The sequence below is a fragment of the Eurosta solidaginis genome, chromosome 2 (assembly GCF_040869045.1).
Source record: "Eurosta solidaginis isolate ZX-2024a chromosome 2, ASM4086904v1, whole genome shotgun sequence".
NCBI lineage: Eukaryota > Metazoa > Arthropoda > Insecta > Diptera > Tephritidae > Eurosta > Eurosta solidaginis.
In genome coordinates this window covers 13899081-13917473 of record NC_090320.1, presented here as the reverse complement: position 1 = coordinate 13917473, position 18393 = coordinate 13899081, and the positions used below count along the sequence as shown (strand labels likewise).

Sequence of the window (18393 nt, the reverse complement as noted above, 5' to 3'; positions counted from 1 at the left end):
ATACTCCAAAACGCTTTTGGTACAAATATAGCATTCGCCATATAACACAGTAGTCATAATTTCATTGCGTCACCCTGTAAATGTTTTACTGTTGCAGCAGTTGTATGCGACACTACTAACCACCCGTCAAATTCGTTTCCATTAAATATTGCTAACAGGCTAAGAGCTCACCACACCACACCTCACATGCACCCCCACACTCACGCACCCTCAGATACACAAGCACACATACCGAAGCTTTGGTAGCATCGTCGCCACCACAAAAGCCTATGAGACCACCATCATCGCAATAGCTTTTCGCGACCTCGACAATGGTTCGCGTCGCACATATCAGTCGCGTCAAAGCTAACGACAAAGCTAAAACGACAAAAAAAACTAAAACAACAATAATAAAACATCGACATTAAAATTGTGAGTTCGTCTAAGGTGGCTATAGCTTGTCCATTTTTGCTTGGTCGTGGAGTACGCGTACTCTAATTTGTGTTGTTTTTTTTTTAATTTTTATTTGAGTTATTGGGTGGCGTTGGCAATGGCGACATTCCCAGCATCAGCATCGATGTCGCGTTAGCAAACATCAGCATCATTGGCGTGAGTGTCTCGCTAGCTTGCGCATTCCATTACCCCTACTAACCCTATTTTATTTTGAAGTGTACGTAGAAAAAATTAAAAATGTTTTAAAGAAAAAAAAGAACAGCTCAGTGGAAAGTTGCGGAAAAATTGGCTGGGTGTTTCATATGTAACCTTCTAAAGGAAATGTATCCATTGGTTTTCACTGTTACCTACTTGGCTGTGTGCGCCACTTTTTCTCATAAAGTTTTCTCTTTCCGCGAGTAGTCTGTCTGTCTTATGAATGAACTTTTTAAATTGTGCCTTATGCAATTCAGCGTCTGTCTTTGATGCCCGCATGGCACCTCTGTAGTTTCCATTTCAGTTGTGTTGCAGGAGATTGTTTTCACAGTCAACAAGTAGGCTCTAAGCAATCAATTTCGCGGAGAGATTTATATCGAAGCAAGCTACAGCCATTTTAAGCAACACAAGTATTTTTTCCCTTCCATCAGACCAGATTGTAGTGTTGGCCTATTTTGACAACCTAGTCATCCTTTTTTCCGTTTTCTACGCCAAGTTTTTACTAGGCTCCTGAGCATGAAGACCTGCTTGTTCGGACGCTGTGGATAAGCGGTCTGCCCTAGTAGAGCTAATTGTAATGAGGAAGTACATAATAACTGTTTTCGAAGTCCTAAGGGGCAGTACCGCTGTTTCTGAAACGAATAACGACCTCGAGAATATACTTACTTGAAAAAAACATCGCCTGGGACCTTCCCAATACACATTCAGGCTAGCGTCATATAAAAGCTCAAGTTAAGAACGAACCTACTTTTCAAATCACACGCATTGTTTGCCCACATTCGCTCTACTTGAGAAACTAAGTGTTCTCAACAAAAAGGGAAAGGGCAAAGTTGAAACAAATTTTTGCTATTTATCAAGTTGAGAATATTATAGTTCTTAACTTGTTCTCAAATGTGATCCACAAATAAGATTGAAATGTAAGATAGTTAATTTTAGAGAACAAGTGGAGAATGATGTTTGATATCAACTTGAGAATTATACATTTTTCGAGGTTGGAGGGTTTTTGGAGAATGCTGATTTATATTAACTTGATAACTATAAATTTTCAAGGGTTGGCGCCTTTATATTGGTCTTGTTTAGCTCACTACGCCCACCCTCTTGCACAGTCGAAAATATGGAAACCACACAACGAGTACTACTGGTTGGACACAACTTCACAACAACTTTCAATGCAATGCTAAACCAGTACACAGTTGACATTGTTAGGAAAATGGTCACATTCCGGGCACTAGTGAGCCTTCAGTATTCGAGATTTCAGTATTCCGTTGGTCTTTTTTACCATAGTCACCCTGGTAGGGTTGGGTTGAGCTAAGAAAGCGCTGAACTAAAACCGCCTCTTTCAAGGTGGATGGCATCTATGTATAGTCCCGTCTGCAGACGAGAAAAAAGTTAGACGTTAGAGACATAGCTGCACGCTGGAAAAAAGTATATTCTGAGGTGACTTTGCACCGTAACCAGAATGGGTACAGAAATGAAAAGTCGATAAATACAACACTTCTTTCAGATGACTGCAAACGTTCAACGTTTACATAATCAACAAGGACCACCTGAGGACCACAGGAAAATGCTCATAGAGGCAGTTTTATGTTTAGTTCTTGATAAACTTTTGCTGATGCCTGGCAGAGGAAATCCTAAAATTTGGCTAAAATTTTTAACTGACACATTAAATATATTTGGGAACCATCTTCTCCTCCTGGAGACGTCTTCTATGTTTAGCAGATTGTAGGTAGTTATTTCATAGGATAATTTAGAAAAACGAAGAAGACACTGAAGATGGCTCATAGCCGTATCCGATTTATCTTCATGGTGAGACTAATGAATATCTAGAACAACTTCTACATTAGTGACCAAATTCCAACGTCTGTCATGTATTTGCATCAGCAGATCGAACGAATCGTAGTGCATTAAGGGAGAGGTCATTACGTCGCAAAGTATAGCAAGAAGGAGTAGGGAGAGGTAAAAGAAAAATAATAAAACAGTGGAAAGGGAAAGAAGAGGAGCGGAAACGGTGGACTTTTCTAGCGAGAGGGGAAAGGAAAGAAAGAAAACGAAAGAAATGAAATTGTGGAAAAGGATAGGAAAATAAAAAAATGGAAAGAAAAGGTAAAAAAAAGGGCAAAGGGGAAAAGAGTAAAGGAAAGTGAAGTGAAATGGTGTAGGCGTGATAACCTCCGAAGAGATTTTAAGCTGATCTTTTCCCGATTTGCGTCGTGCTCCTTTTGAATTTTTGCTGCAAATTGGCGTGATGGGACCTATTTATTTTATGCCGACTCCGCACGGCATCTGCAAGGCGGATGAGTTTTCACTGCGAGCTTTTAATGGCAGAAATACAATCGTAGTGCTTGCCAAACACTGCCGAGGGGCGACCCTGCATAGAAAAATATACTTCTAATTGAAAAAACTTGTTTCTAAAATTTTGATGTTGCTTTGCCCGGGACATGAACCCAGGATCTTCGGTGTGGATGGCGGAGCACGCTACCATCACACCACGGCGGCCGCAGCGAAAAAATTGAGGAAGGAAGAAAAGAAATGAAAGGTAATGAAGAAGAGGAAAATACATGAAAAGAAAGAGTGATATGGAGTGAAAGCAAAGCAAAGAAAGGACAGAAATGGTAGAAAAAGGATAGGAAACTAAAAACATGAAAAGAAAACAGGGAAGAGCAGCAGAAGACAGGTCTTAAGAGAGAAAAATGTATAGCAAGAAGAAGTAGGGAGAGGTAAAAGATGGAAGGAAAATTAATAAAAGCAAGAGTACAGGTAAAAAGAGGAAATAAAAGTAAAGAAAAATTAAGCAGAGGAAAGCTATAGAAAAAATCGAAGGCAGAAAATAATCAAAAGAGAAAGAAGAGGAGAGTCAAGCGGTGGACTCCAAAATGGAAAATATGGGGGCACGGATTAAACATTATTTTGCGGGATTTCGTTTGATTCTGTTCTCTTTGCCTAACATCTTTACAACCATTTAATGTCGCCTTTGCTATGTTTATATTGGACTTCTCAACACTTCAGTGGTTTCTCGCGCTATAAAAGTAAATTAAATTAATTTAATTAATTTAATAAAACTTCAAACTTACTCCTTAAAATGCTTTAACTTGTAATGAAAATTATTGTTGTATTTTAGTTTATTTTCATGGCTCTTAAGTCAGCTTTGGTTTTTCTCTTTTCTTTAGATGTCCTTTCACCATTTCCTGCCTCTTTGATTTTTTTGTCACTTTTCCTTTGCCGCAACATTGCTTTACGCCTCGTCTATCACATCGATAGCTTTACTTTGACTGCCGCATAACCGCTTTGAGCGAAAGTAACGGGGTTATTTATACTATAAATGTTCTGATTTGCAAAAATGGTTCAGTCAAGTTCACCACTATCCACTTTTCAACTACCACAATCCACAATTCTAGGCTTTAAAAGTGAAATGTAAAAAACTTTGTTTGTCGCAAAAAATCTTAGGCAAGTGGGAGAAATCAAGTTGCACTACCGTCGAAGTGCCATTTTTTCAGTCATCATTGTAGTTAACGCTAGACAAAATGAAAAAAAAAGAAAGCGCTCTATTCGCTTGCGCTCCTATACCAACAATTTTTGCTGGTATCCGTTTCACGTACCTTTTCCTCCATGGCTGGAACCTAACCATATGCAGTAGCACCTACATTTTGTTCGTTGTTGTTGACACGCTACTTGCTGCCTGTCGCAGTGCTGGTACTTTAGGCTAAGTAGAAACTCACGGTAGTTCTGTCCACTGTTGATATTTTATTTTGTGCTTGTTTGAAATTTGAAAAAAATTTTACCAGAGCTGAGTGGAAATTTCATCTACAAAAAATCGGTATTTCTTTTAGTTTGGATACGACTAGGTAAACTGTTGACTGTTTTAAATGTAGACCCTGAATTTTTCTTCCAGAGAACAGAGTGGACCGAGATTAATTTACTTTCGCCATTCCTGGCAAGCGCTAGACAGTCAAGGGATGCAGATGCGGTGCGAGGTGCTTTCCAGACTTACTTACTGGATGCCCATTGATAGCGACCCGTCAGAACCCCAATCTCCATAGATACATGAGCATTAGAGAATTCAACAATATCAACTTACCACCTTTCATCCACTTCTCATCAGAAGGATGGTGTTTGCTTGGTTGTTTCAGACCGTAATCCTAAAAGAGAAAACCGCAGGTGGCCAGTGGAATTTCGAATTTCGTAAAGCCCTTGAGGTACAGTTGCCCGAGATATTGCTATGGCCTTGAATCCAGCTGTACAAGAACAGAACGCAGGTGACCAATGGAACTTCGAATTGCGTATATCCCTCTAAGTCCGTTTGTCTGGAATATTGCTATGGCCTTGGCACCAGCTGCTTTTAATCATAAAATAACTCGAGGCTAACACAAGTGCTGCTATGGAATTCCCCAGGCTTGCAGGAAATCTCACACCAATATTCTCTTTCAAATGCCGAACCAACTGTGATTCGTTAGCTAATGTTCCAGATAAGCCTTTTTTCCACCTCCAGCTTTAACTGAGGGCGGTTGTCGGCAGACAATAGTCTGTTCTGTAGGGTATTTTTGATAAGAATACTGCTGAAGTGCGTGAAGTCAGCAAACTCGTAGCTCATATCGCACAGCTTGATCAACGACCGGTTGGCAGCCGCTTGCTTGCAATATCCATCACCAGCGCACATAGGTAGATTTTCAAGTTTTAGGCGGCCAAAAATATTTTATTGCCTATATCTTCTTAAAACTGTTTAATAAATGAAAAATTATAATAATTTGTGTAATAAATCGGTTATATTAAAAAAAATAGATATTACACTGTGTAACACTAAAAAATACCTGCGCAGTGAGGCTATTTTTTCTTGTTGTACAGCAAGAAGTGTAATAACTTAGTTCTGCCTTTATCTAGGGTAAATTTTTAATTGGTTTTATGAAAAACTATAATAATTTGTGTAACTAATCGGTTATATTAGAATAGATATTACACTGTGTAACACTAAAAAATACGTGCGCAGTGAGGCTATTTTTCCTGTTGTACAGGGTGTATCAAACCCTCTATCTAACCCCCTATCTGCAAGTATCTGCAGCTAAATTTAATGCAGTTGGCAAGCTAATTGTGTCAAGTACCATGTTCAAAACAAATTTTCACTTGGACGGACTTGGAAACATAACAAAACTGGTGTTGAACACCAAAATCAAAAACAAATTTTTTTTTTAAATCTAAATAAAAAAGGTTCTTTATCAATTTATAACTTTTAAAAATACAAACAGCATTAATAATGTTATTATTTCCCTGCAATATCAGAATCCATCACAATTACTCAATTCAATTGTCTTAAAACTTAAAATATTCACGTTAAAACATGCGATTTCACATAAGTTAAAAAAAAACATAACACGCGTTTCAAAAATAGCTAAATTCCGATTACTTGACAGCTAACGCCAGGTATGCGATGGATGGGAAGGGGTAGAATTATTGTTCCCCTGTCTATTCTTAAGCTGTAGGAGTGCTTTTTTTTGGAAATTGTGGCAACTTTCAGAAATTCTATTATGGCCGCCTAAATGTCTAAAATCTACCTATGTGCAGCGCTGTCCGTTGAACTGAAAATAAGATTTTAGTTATACTTCGCCTTGTTAAATAAGGAGACCCCCCGAAGGTTTTGGAGAGCTTATAGATGTTAACGGTCTTTTGCTGGACATTGATGCGGTACACTCTGGAAAATAGCAGCATTATCTTGCTGCCTGACCATCTCGGCATCGATATGATGTGACCCGTTGAACCTTCTGGGTCATACAACCCTCTCTTCCGTTTGGAACTTATAGTCGACAAAGCCTCGCCTGCTAGATAAACAAAACTCGCGTCCGGGAGGAAAGACGGTGATAAATTGTGTTGGTAATTCCTAGAAAGGGTTGAGCTATACAACCCCTTTGAATTCCTATATTAAGCTCACCGTGTCTTGTGCGTTTCTTCAGGCCAACACCTTATAGTGCAGAATCAATCTATCAACCCCTATTCTTCACAATGGACCTTAAGTACAATTTCCTCTTTATAATAATTTCTAGATATTTAACAGTATCAAAAGTATAAGTGTTTCTCCACCAATCGAGGGTGTCCTGAAGATCTTTTTACCACCTCGTAAAAATAACCGTTTTCGTTTTTATAAGCTTAAAATATAGTCCACTTGACTAAACCCACATGGCCACCGTTTCCAGAAATATATCGCTCAGAGTATTAAGAAATTAATTCCTTACCAAGACTGCCAGGTCGTCTGTGCATGCAACCACCCGACCCTCACGGGCTTCAAGCTTTTCCAGAACCTCTTTTACTACTACAGTCATGAGTAGAGGCGAGAAACGCGCGTGCCTTTTTATACCTTACGCTCGATTGTGGCACTCCGCTGCGCGAGTTTTGTTGCACATAATTCGACCAGAGTTCTGTCAACGACTAAAAGGACATAAAAATGTGAGATTACCCGCCCCTACAGCACTTACCAGTGACCTTATCGAACTTTTGTAAGTTCTTACGTATTTGGCTCCTGATTTTCGCTATTCATTTGTTTATAATGCATTTTTTTCGACGGTTTAATTTTATTCCTTTTTCTATTCCTTTTACCTCGGCTTTTTTCATTTTTACATTGGTCTCCTCGTATAATCCAGCAATAGCACACTGTAGGAATGTATCAGCATATTTTACCATCCATGTCCACTACTCGTTCAGCTACTTTACTTTTTGGACGCCTGGTTTTTTGGTCAGCACTCATTTCAATCATCAGTTTGCTTTGCTCATTTTCTAATTTTGTTTTTTCTCTTCTCTTTGCATTGTGCTGCGCTTTTAAGTTTGCGGCTTTTTACGTATCCCGCGTTATACTATGTGCGCGTGTGTGTGTGTTCGTTAGTGTTTTTGTATTAGTGTTTATGTCTGTGACAAGCTTCAGGCAATTCGCGCCTCTCAACCTCAGCTAACCACTCACCTGCAGTTTCATCAGCCTCAGCCATTTAATAACGAGACCGTGCTTGTCACGCCAAAAGCAACGCCGTTAGTCCTTGTTGGTTGTATCCTGCCGAATTATGCGACAATATGTTGGTCCTTGCCATAAACGAACACATCAACAGCATCCAGATATCCTGTGTTACTTGACGATACTCTTCAGTGATTTTTTTCTGCTGCATTTCATTTTACAAATTTTTTTCGCGAGTCCTTACTACTTTCTCGTGCGCATTGTTTGCTCATGTCGAAGCAGCAAGTGTCCTTTCTTGTGCAATTTCAAATTTCTTTTGTTGCTTTCGTTTCCGTTTTCGTCGACTTTCCGGCTGCACTTACATACGCTGCGTTGTCGTGGCATACGTCGTTGGTTATGCTAAATTGCAACTGACTAACTGCGTACGCAATTGTGGCGGTTTTTTTTGTTTGTGTAAGTACTTTGCTATTATATCGTAGGTCCATTTAGCTTTCTGCACTTCCTTGACGTTTTCATCGCCTTTGATTAGCCGTTCAAGTGGAAGATGATATTCGCGTGTGTTTGTTTGTTTGCTGCATGTCCTTGCTGGAGTGCATGCTTATGTTGCTCGCATCGTTTCGTGTTGACTGCAGTTTATTAGTTGCAAATCTCATTGGAGTCAATGCTTTACCGTTGTTTGACTTGACTTTGTGTCTCAACGTACTCTAACCCCAGGCAAGATTTTTTTTTGATATTTTTAACAACAAATTTTTCATTCGTCTCGTCCGTACATTTCTTGGCACCACACTCAATTAGTCCGAGTCAAATTGCCTTCAGTGTATCACGCTTGCGTTGTTCTTGCTGCTGTTGTTGTTGCTTTGGTCATATGCATGCAATGTTGTTCTATAACGCAATAACGTGCCGCGCGTAATGTTTCCAAACACATACACTCACACATAACACATGCATATTGCAGCACAGTTAGATTGCAGCACTCTTGCATATGATGGCTCACGTTAACCTCATCAGTCACAGTCTGATATGTTAAAATGTTGTTTGGCTTGCACTCAGTTGTGTGTTTTGATATTCAAAATAGGAAATAAAAAACTAAAATCAGCAAAAGTCACGGTGTAGAAAAACGTAAAGCAGTAAATCGGTTTAAGCAATTTTTTCTACTATGCATTGGCTGGCTTACATGACCAATACTCGAATGCATGATTAGCTGTCGTAAGTCTTTTTCTATTTTTTATGTTGCTGTGGGTATGGTTCAATTCACATTAAAGTTCTTGCAGATAGATTTTTTAAATGAAGTTTAAAAACTATTGCATCGCATATCCGATAAGAGGAGCGGGACGCGCTGAAATGTGAAGTAGTATGATGTGATAAAATATGAGGTGATGTGATATAAAATTTATACGTTGTGATGAAAACTTGTTAAATATAATACTATTAGTGTTATTGATGTAATAGCTTATAAAATGTCACAATGTTGTAGGATATGATAGGAGAGATGAGTGTCATATTAGTAAATGGTATGAACTGATTTTAAATGGTATGAACTGATATCATATGACAAGAACTAAGCTTGATATGAAATAATCCGATATGATCAGGTGACGTTGTGCTGTGAAGTAAAATGACAGTTCTGACTGTGGTATACATGTTATACATGCTATGATTTAATATAATAAGATATCAAAAGTCATTACATATATTACTTGACATTAATCGGCATCATATCATGTATATGACATTGTACGACATAAGATGTAATATAATAATACGTGGTATGAATTGACATAATATCCTAGGTATGAAATAATGCGATGTGATGAGATATCATATCATTTATGAGATGGTGTGATGTGATGAAAAAGATAATTGTGACGTGGAAATGTAATACGTGATATGATTTAGTATCCGTATGATAAGATATCAAAAGGCATGATATTGCATTAAATGGATTGGCACCATTCATATTAACCATATGATATGATCGTACGATGTAAGGTGTGATATGATACTACATATTGTGAATGGACATAATATCATGAGAAGTTGTCTATATTATATGACATTAACCAGTGTGATTAAATGACATAATTTTATACGAGCTATCGATTTCTATCAAAGTGTTATAAATTTGCAATTGATAAACATCGTAATCAATTATTTACTGATTTTGTATTGACGAGTTATCGAAAAGCTATCGGGCTATTATCGAAAGGTTATCGATTGTTAATCGGAAAGTTATCGATTATTATTCGAAAAGTTTTCGATTTTTTATGAAAAATGTATCGACTTGTTATCAAAAAGTTGCCAATGTGCTAACCGATAAAGTTATCGATACGTTATCAAATAGTAAAAGATTTGTTTGTTATCGAGAATTTAGCGATTCGCTGTAGGAGTGTTGAAAAGTTATCAAATTATTACTAAAAAGTTGTCGATTTGATATAGAAGAGTTATCAAAAAAGATACCAATAAAATTTGGATACATAATCGGTGACACATCTGTTATCCGTCGATATCCTGCCGATAAGAAACCAATAATAAAGCCGATGACTGGGCGATAAAAATGCTTTAACAAACCGCTAATTCGGCGATAATAATTCGCTCTCGCTAAGAAGTTGATAAAACAACAACTCCTCGGTGTCGGTTGCTACCGATAAGAAACCGACTTATATGTTAACCCCTCGAATTTCACGAGTACTTAGTACTCACGTTTGTGTTAGAGTCGATTGCTGTTTTGAATTAGGTGAGCGATATTTTAAGGTATTAGGTGGTACGAGATACTCAGAAATGGCATTATATAATGTTATTTGTATTTTTTAGTTTCAAGCTCAGCTTTTTAGCTCGGAAGATGTATGGGATGAGATAAATGATATAATGTGAAATGATATTGGTGGAAGATATGATGATATGGCGTGATATGTTATACTGCAAGATATGGTAATATGTAAGGATATATCTAAAGAAATAGAATGTGATATTGGTAGTGGTATCATATGAAGTTGGTATGTGGGATCTTGATGTGACACAATATCGGGGACTTTGATGCGATATAACATGGCGTTGCACGTAATGATATGATACGAATAATGTTGACAAAATACCAGATATCACGTTGTTACATGGCATCTCATATCGGCATTTCAGTTATAATATAGATATTTTAGTTCCATCATATCTTAAATTAGTATCATGTCAAATCTCCCGAGATCGAAATCATATAACAGAACATTAGATATATCACGTCCCATGAAGTGTAATATCCTGCCAGGCACTAAATTATAACGAGGCCTTTGACATTTCTTGGCTGTGGCGAATGTTACCGATTGTTTGGTCCCATTCCAACTATTAATAATTACATTTGCAAAAAATCTGACCGATATATAAAGATTTAACAAACATTCATTAAATAAAACATACTCTGCAATGACTTTTTATTAATAATTAAAACTTATGTTTTTGTTTTCAGGTATGTTCCAAATGATTGCGGAAATCTAAACACTACATAAGCTTAGCTCAAGAACATTTCATCGTAATTTTTGTGCTCGAATCATACATTTTGATATCTACTACTACTAACTACTTCCATAATGTGTCGCCTAAATATTCAGGTAATGAGAAAATGTATCTTAAACAACCGAAAAATCATATGTCGTATCTTAATTCATGTAGTTTATAGATTTTTTTTGAAATATATACGATTAGCTATTTCCCGACGCGTTGATGCCGCAGAAAAACTATTTTGTTTAGTTATAATTTATGGTGGTGACATTTCTTACCCCAACTCTCCGCTTCCACTCTCTTTTCGCCCACTATGTTTTCCCCTGCTTACCTCTCCACTTTCCCTTCTCACGCTCGTCTCTTCGCTCGTACTCTTCCCCCCGTCTCTTAATATGATTCTGCCTCTGCATTTCTTTGCCATTCCCTGCGTCCTCATCCCTTTTAACCTCATTTTCTCTTAACCTCTATTTCCTCTTCCCCCTAAATTTACCACTCCCTCCAATCCTCTGCCTCACTAATCATTAACACGATTTATTCCCAATATTAATTTAGGCAAAAAGTGACCGCAAAGGGTTATTTTATCGAACAGATCTGTAACTGTTTCAGTTCTTCGAGAAAAGGCATCCCAAATTATGTTTACCCCTATGTAAATTTGAAGCAGACATACGTCACTTGAATTAATAAAAGCGACCCACTGGATCGAATATTTTGCTCAAAGCAACTTTGGGTATATAATATTATATACGGTGAAGGAAAAATGGTTACGAAAATAATACATATTAATTCTTTGCAAGGGTTATTTCAAAGAAAATATATTAAAGTTAAAATAAATAACGGGACAGACGCAAACGCCCATCACGTGCAGTGGGGTAGTTCCGACATAAACACTCGTGGTGAGTCACTTCTAGATTACCTTTTAACAACTAACCGGGTAGTTTGCAATGTAGGTAATGAACCAAATTTTATTACTAAAAACCGTAAAGAGGTTATTGACCTCACTAATTGTAGCGAAATCGTTTTTGGGTGGATTAAAAAATGGCGTGTTCTTGAGGAACATTCCTTTTCAGACCACCGGTATATTGAAGTAATGTTAGAGTTCTTCGTCGATCAGCCCATTGCGAGACGTAACCCACGTAATACAAACTGGGAACTACATAATGAGCTGTTAGCAAGAGAAATACCAGCACTGCCCCCACAAAGCCCCTCATCAATGGAGGAGCTAGAGGGTCTGGTAGAAACCTTCACATCGGCATTCTCAAATGCCTTAGAACAGTCTTGTCCAATGCCAATACCACTCGGTAAGCGTAAACCTCACTGGTGGTCCCATGATCTGGACCTACTACGTAAATCCTGTAGAGAACAGTTTAACAAAGCCAAATTCCTTGATAACGGGTCACAATGGCTAGAATACAAGGACAAACTAAGGACCTACAAAAAAGTCCTGAGACAAGCGAAGAGAACTTCATGGAGAAATTTCTGCACTGGAGTCGAACGTGTCGTTGACACATCAAGGCTACGGTGCGTGCTTTCTAAGACGCAAACAGGTATTAGCTTTCTGCGGAGACCGAATGATACCTGGACCAGCACAGAGGGGGAAAGCCTAGAGCTGCTCCTGGACACACATTTCCCGGGAAATATGACCAACGCACAGGAAGTACCTGCAGCATACCAAGCTGTGAATATACCCATCACTGAGGAGAGGGTGAGGTGGGCAGTTAAAAGTTTTAAACCTTTTAAGGCTGCTGGACCAGACAGGAATTTCCCCGCTCAACTTATCTACTCTTTGGAGTTATCAGCCAACTGGCTGCGGCACATATATACCGCTTGTTTGGCTCTGAACTATATTCCGTGTGCATGGAGGAGCGCCATGGTCATATTCATTCCTAAGGCAGGCAAAGCCTCTCACTACGAGCCGAAGGACTACAGACCTATCAGTCTTTCAAGACCCTTTCGTACTCAAGACCCTAGAGCGAATAGTTAGCGATTTTCTCACTACAAACATTGATAGGAACCTCATTTCAGGCTATCAACACGCGTACACCAAAGGTAAATCTGCGTAGACTGCGCTACACAGCCTAGTCTCTACTATAGAAACATCCTTGTTCGAAAAGGATTATTATCTTGTGGCCTTCCTAGACATTGAAGGAGCATTCAACAATATAAGTCCAGACGCCGCTAACAGTGCTTTAACTGGTATGAACGTAAATGGATCCCTAGTGGGACTGATTGATCAACTGCTCAGGGGAAGGAAAGTGCTTTCCTCACTGGGGAAGGTTGATATAACACGATTTGTCGCAAGGGGCACGCCCCAGGGTGGTGTCCTTTCCGCTCTACTATGGAACCTAACGGTGAACTCGCTGTTAAGAGATACTAGTTGGGGGAGCAGGAAGGTTGTGGCATATGCTGATAACCTAGCGATTGTCTACAAAGGCAAGTTCCCTCAAACTTTATAGTAGGTAGCATTGCGAGAGGTTTCCCTGTGGGCTTCCCTATGTGGACTCAGCGTCAATTCCGGTAAAGTTGAGCTTGTCTTTTATACCAAAAGATACAAAATACCATCCTTAGACCTACCAGAACTAAATGGGGTGCGCCTAAGCCTGGCAGATAAATCCACATTTCTAGGCGTAGTTTTAGACAAAAAGCTGAACTGGAAGGACAACGTTATTCAGCGACAAAAAAAGCGTACATTGCATTATATACGTGTAAAAGAGCCATTGGCAAAAAATGGGGACTCACCCCCAACATATGCAGATGGATTTATTGGATTATCAGACCCATACTGCTGTATGGGGTAGTCGTATGGTGGCCAGCCTTGAGCAAGGCGTCAAACCTAAACTTGTTGGGTAAAGTCCGCAGATCCAGCATGAGAAGCATAAGTGGGGCTCTAAGAACAACGCCTAGCGAAGTTCTTCAAGCCATTCTTGACATCCTTCAATTGGATCTAGCTGGTCATCGAGCAGCGGCAACGTCAGCCCTGCGTCTAAGGGAGTTGTCGTGTTGGAACAACAAGACCACAGGCCACTATATTAGGAGCATTGAACAAACAAATACAGTTTTCTTCCTCCTAGCACGGATCGCTGTGCGACCACAACAGCTCTCATTCAGACTACCCGACCACTGCAGTGTATTTCAGGCAGAAGTTGCAGCCATAATGGAAGCCACAGCTAGGATAGGGACATACAATGTCGGCAAAGAAATTTTTAGTTTCAGCGACAGCCGAGCTGCAATAAAATCTCTTGGCTCCCACTCGCTCAATTCTGAACTAGCACTAAACTGTCGCCGATCTCTTCAAGAGATGGCTCAACAGAACCGTGTACACCTCACATGGGTCCCTGGACATAGGGATATCGAGGGAAACTGCATTGCAGATGAACTCGCTAGGCAGGATACAACCAGGCAGGTTCTTCCTGGAAAAGAACGCTTAGGTATGCCACTGTCCACATGCAAGCTAATGCTAAAAGAACACATCTACCGTCAAGCCGACGAAAGATGGCTACAAACACCGGGGTATCGAACATCGAAAGAAACCTGGCCTAAATGGGATTCTAAAAGATACCGTCACGTGTACAACCTAAGAAGGGACACAATTTCCACACTTGTGGGGCACTAACGGGTCATTGCCTCATAGGTAGGCATGCAGAAAGGTTGGGAGCGCCTTATGGTCGTTGCCGTAGGAGTTGTAAAGAGGATGAGGAGGAAGAAACGGTGGTTCACCTCATTTGCAACTGCCCAGCACTAAGCGGAGCACGGCAGCGCTTTCTTGGAGCTCCATTTCTTAATAATCTGAGACAGGTTGTGGAGCATGACGTCAAGGACCTGGTAGCTTTCATCAGGCCCTCAAAATGGTTCGAAGAGGAAAGGTAATGGTGTTTTTCGTGGTATCACAACGGGCCTAATACTACTGGCCTAAGTGTGCCCTCGGGCAGCCAGGCTAACCTAACCTAAAATAAATAAAGTAAAAAAAACGCAATGAAAATCATAACAAACTTTGTAATTTAGGATCATTGAAAAATGATCACAGATTAGAATCTCTAAATAACACCCTTTTCTAGTTGTAAGTGAAATGTTACGTATACGCCGTGGACACAAACTTTACAACGTATGCCGTTTTCTTGAAGCTTGCAGATTCAAAAGTCTTCACAGCTGAGTATGACCAGTAAATAATAGACGCTACACAAAACCTGCCACTCTACGCCAATATAACGCTTTTTTAAAAGCTTTCAAAAGGGTGCTTGATTAGGTAGCCTAAATTGTATTCGTATGTTAATACAATTAATATTTTGAATATAAATTATTATAGTTTTTAAACACAAAAAACAAAAGCCTAAACACGAGTTTAACAACCAATACCGCACTCGTCGTTACTAATTGCATGGGCACTTGGTGGCGTATAAGTAAAAGTGTGAAAGAGAGAGAACGACGGCAAAAATTTCGACGGCCGACAAACCAATACCCGAATTACATGCATACGTATTTTTTCAATGCAATGGAATTGATACAAATAGTATATATAAACTATATTTTTCCGCTACATGCAATAAAAGCTATGTATACACACATACATAAGCCTATATGCAGCTTATCGACTGCCACACACATACATTTGTATATTGCCATACTGCATTTGCGCGCAATAAATAATTTTAAATAAATTTCGTAAGGCCCCAAATAAAAAAAAATGAAACAAGCCAAATTTACAGTCAAAATTCATGTAAATTGGCAGCTTTTATGTGAAAATTGTGCGCAAAAAACGTGGAAAGTATCATGTAACATGAAAATGGGTTTAAACAATTTCATACAAGTAATGCGTTGCATATATTCAATATTTTTTTTTAAATACATATAGACATTTTGATTCTGCGGCTGTTTTTGTGTAAACATATTTCGTAGCTATAGCGCACAAAAACTGCCAAAAGCACGCAATGACAACCCAAAATAAAAAGGCTATTTATTTAAAAAAATGTTAGTAAATAACAGTAATCTCTGATAGCATTGAACGTTTTATACCCAATGAATGTAAACTTATTCTCCTGGTTTGCTAAACAACAATACATATATGAAAGCCAAGAGTCCTGCTTCGCACCGTACTAAGCTGTGTATAATCTTAAAGTATTTTGAATTTTCTGGTGAGCTTGTCTCCTTTTCTAAAAGGGCATTTTGATGTTTCTCGGCTAACGCTCAGGGCATCTAAACCATCATCATATAATATCTAGTATAAGCTTAGTTGTTCTATAGTGTAGGTTTGATGAAAAATAAGTAATCTATATATTTTTTTTATTTTTTCATGAGCTAAAATTATTTATTATTTTTCATTCAAAGTTTTAAAAGGATGTAATTGGCGCCCGAGCAGGCACAGTTAGGTGTGTGGGGTATATTAAAAGGGTTTAAAAGCATCAGTTATAGTGTTCACTGTATCGCTTTGGTACAGTAGAAACTATTCAAATTCCAAACTTTGAAAGTCATAATTGGCGCGCGAGCAAGCACACACAGTATGTGTGGTTTACTAAAATTTTTAAGTGTCATAAACTACTGAATACATTACGATTTCTCACAGTAATACCACCAGCGACACAGCCACAAAAGTATCCCTAACTTGAATATTAATATTGTGCATAGCTGTGTAAGGCAGAAAGTTAAAATATTTTCAATAGCTTGTATCAATGCCTAGCTCTGTTCAGGGAATAATCCAAAACTTAGCTGTCTTGAAATGAAAATGATTCACACGTTTTTTATCTTAATCAAAACCAGGACCTATGTTATAAAATAACTCCGTCCTCTTGGCAAATACTAGAAGCTTCCTAGGACTTAAGCCACTTGCTGCTTCTAGATCAGACAGCTGTATCACTCCTAATAGCTGGAGTCTTAGCCTGGCAAGTGCAGGGCACGAGCACAGAACGTGCTCGATCGTTTCCTCCTCCAACCCGCACTTCCTACATCTGCTATCACTGACCAAGCCTAGTTTAAAGGCATGTGACGCCAGAAGGCAGTGTCCAGTCAGAATACCCGTCATGAGTCTACAGTCCTCTCTTTTTAATGATAGAAGCAACTGTTTTAGTCTAAGGTTGTAAGACCTACACATAATCTTCGACACTTTACAGCTCCGCGCTTGAACCCACGCCTTTCCCGCTTGGTCGATCATTTGCACCTCTCGCCTTCGCTTAATCTCGCCCAATATAATTGGGACGTCTATGGAGCAAGCTTCAAGGGATGCGCCCTTTTTAGCTAGTTCGTCCGCTTTTTCATTCCCATCTATTCCCATATGCCCTGGGACCCAATATAAATGTATGCTTCTCCCTGTCCCAATTCTCTCCATAGACTTCTTACTCTCTAACACGCATTTAGATGCTGTGCTATGCGAGATTATTGTTTTAATTGCTACTTGACTGTCAATATAAAAGTTAGCACTGTTGCAGCTTAAGCTATTCTCTTCCAGGGTTTCTACTGCTTTGGTTACGGCTAATATTTCCGCTTGGAAAACGCTACAGTAATCTGGCAGCCTGTAGGATCCGCTTATTTCCGGATCAGCGCAGTATACCGCATACCCTACTCCTTCCACTACTTTGGAACCATCGGTGTACACATGTATCGCCTCGTCCGCCATTTGCGCACCCTTGCGCCAACCGTCCACCTCTATTGTGGCCTTAAGATCTCCCTCGAAGCGCACATAGGGAATCAGGTAGTCTGTTCGTCTTGTGATTGATGACGCTATACTACTATGGCCATATGGTCGGCACTCAAGCTGCCCTGAAGCACCGAGCCTGGTTGCGGTCGTTAATGCTTTGTTCTTTGCTACCAGGTCTACAGGTGAAATGTGCAGAATGGCATATAGTGCAGCCGTCGGGGTTGTTTTCAGGGCTCCCGTAATGCTAAGCATCGATAGTCTGCATACCCCCTCTAATTTTTTGAGGTATGTTGTTTTTTGTGTGGCTTTCCACCAAACAAGAACTCCATAGTATAGAATAGGGCTTACAATCGCTGTAAAAAGCCAATGAGAAAGAGAGGACGATAGGCCCCACGTACACCCCAGTATTCTTTTACATGCATAGAGTGCCGTTGAGGCCTTCTTGACCCTCTCCTCCACGTTGAGCTTCCATGGCAGCTTACTGTCTAGGATGATTCCTAGATATTTTGTGCAAGGTTTCTCCTGTAAGGTCACTTAGTTAATAGTATCCTGCTAAAAATTTTTTAATGTTTTATATATATATATATATATGTATTTTCTTATATATTTTTTATATATACATATTTTTTATATGCTATTTTTAAATTTTTTTAAATTATTTTTTATCTTTTTTTTAATAAGTTAGAAAAACATTTTATTAAATATTTTTCAATTAAATTAATTTTAATAA

At 39.0% G+C, this 18393-nt stretch overlaps 1 protein-coding gene across 2 annotated transcripts in view; it reads left to right on the top strand.

Annotated features, from left to right (window-relative positions):
* LOC137239323 (neuroguidin) overlaps positions 1-18393 on the top strand; it is a 223401-nt gene that overhangs the window by 134758 nt on the left and 70250 nt on the right. Inside the window, exon 2 of one of the 2 annotated variants that reach the window (XM_067764492.1) lies at positions 11010-11151. The exons of the other annotated variant lie outside the window; for it this stretch is intronic. Coding sequence (XP_067620593.1) covers positions 11131-11151 — 21 coding nt within the window. The 5' untranslated portion in view covers positions 11010-11130. The remainder of the gene's footprint in view (positions 1-11009; positions 11152-18393) is intronic. 2 annotated transcript variants of the gene reach the window in all.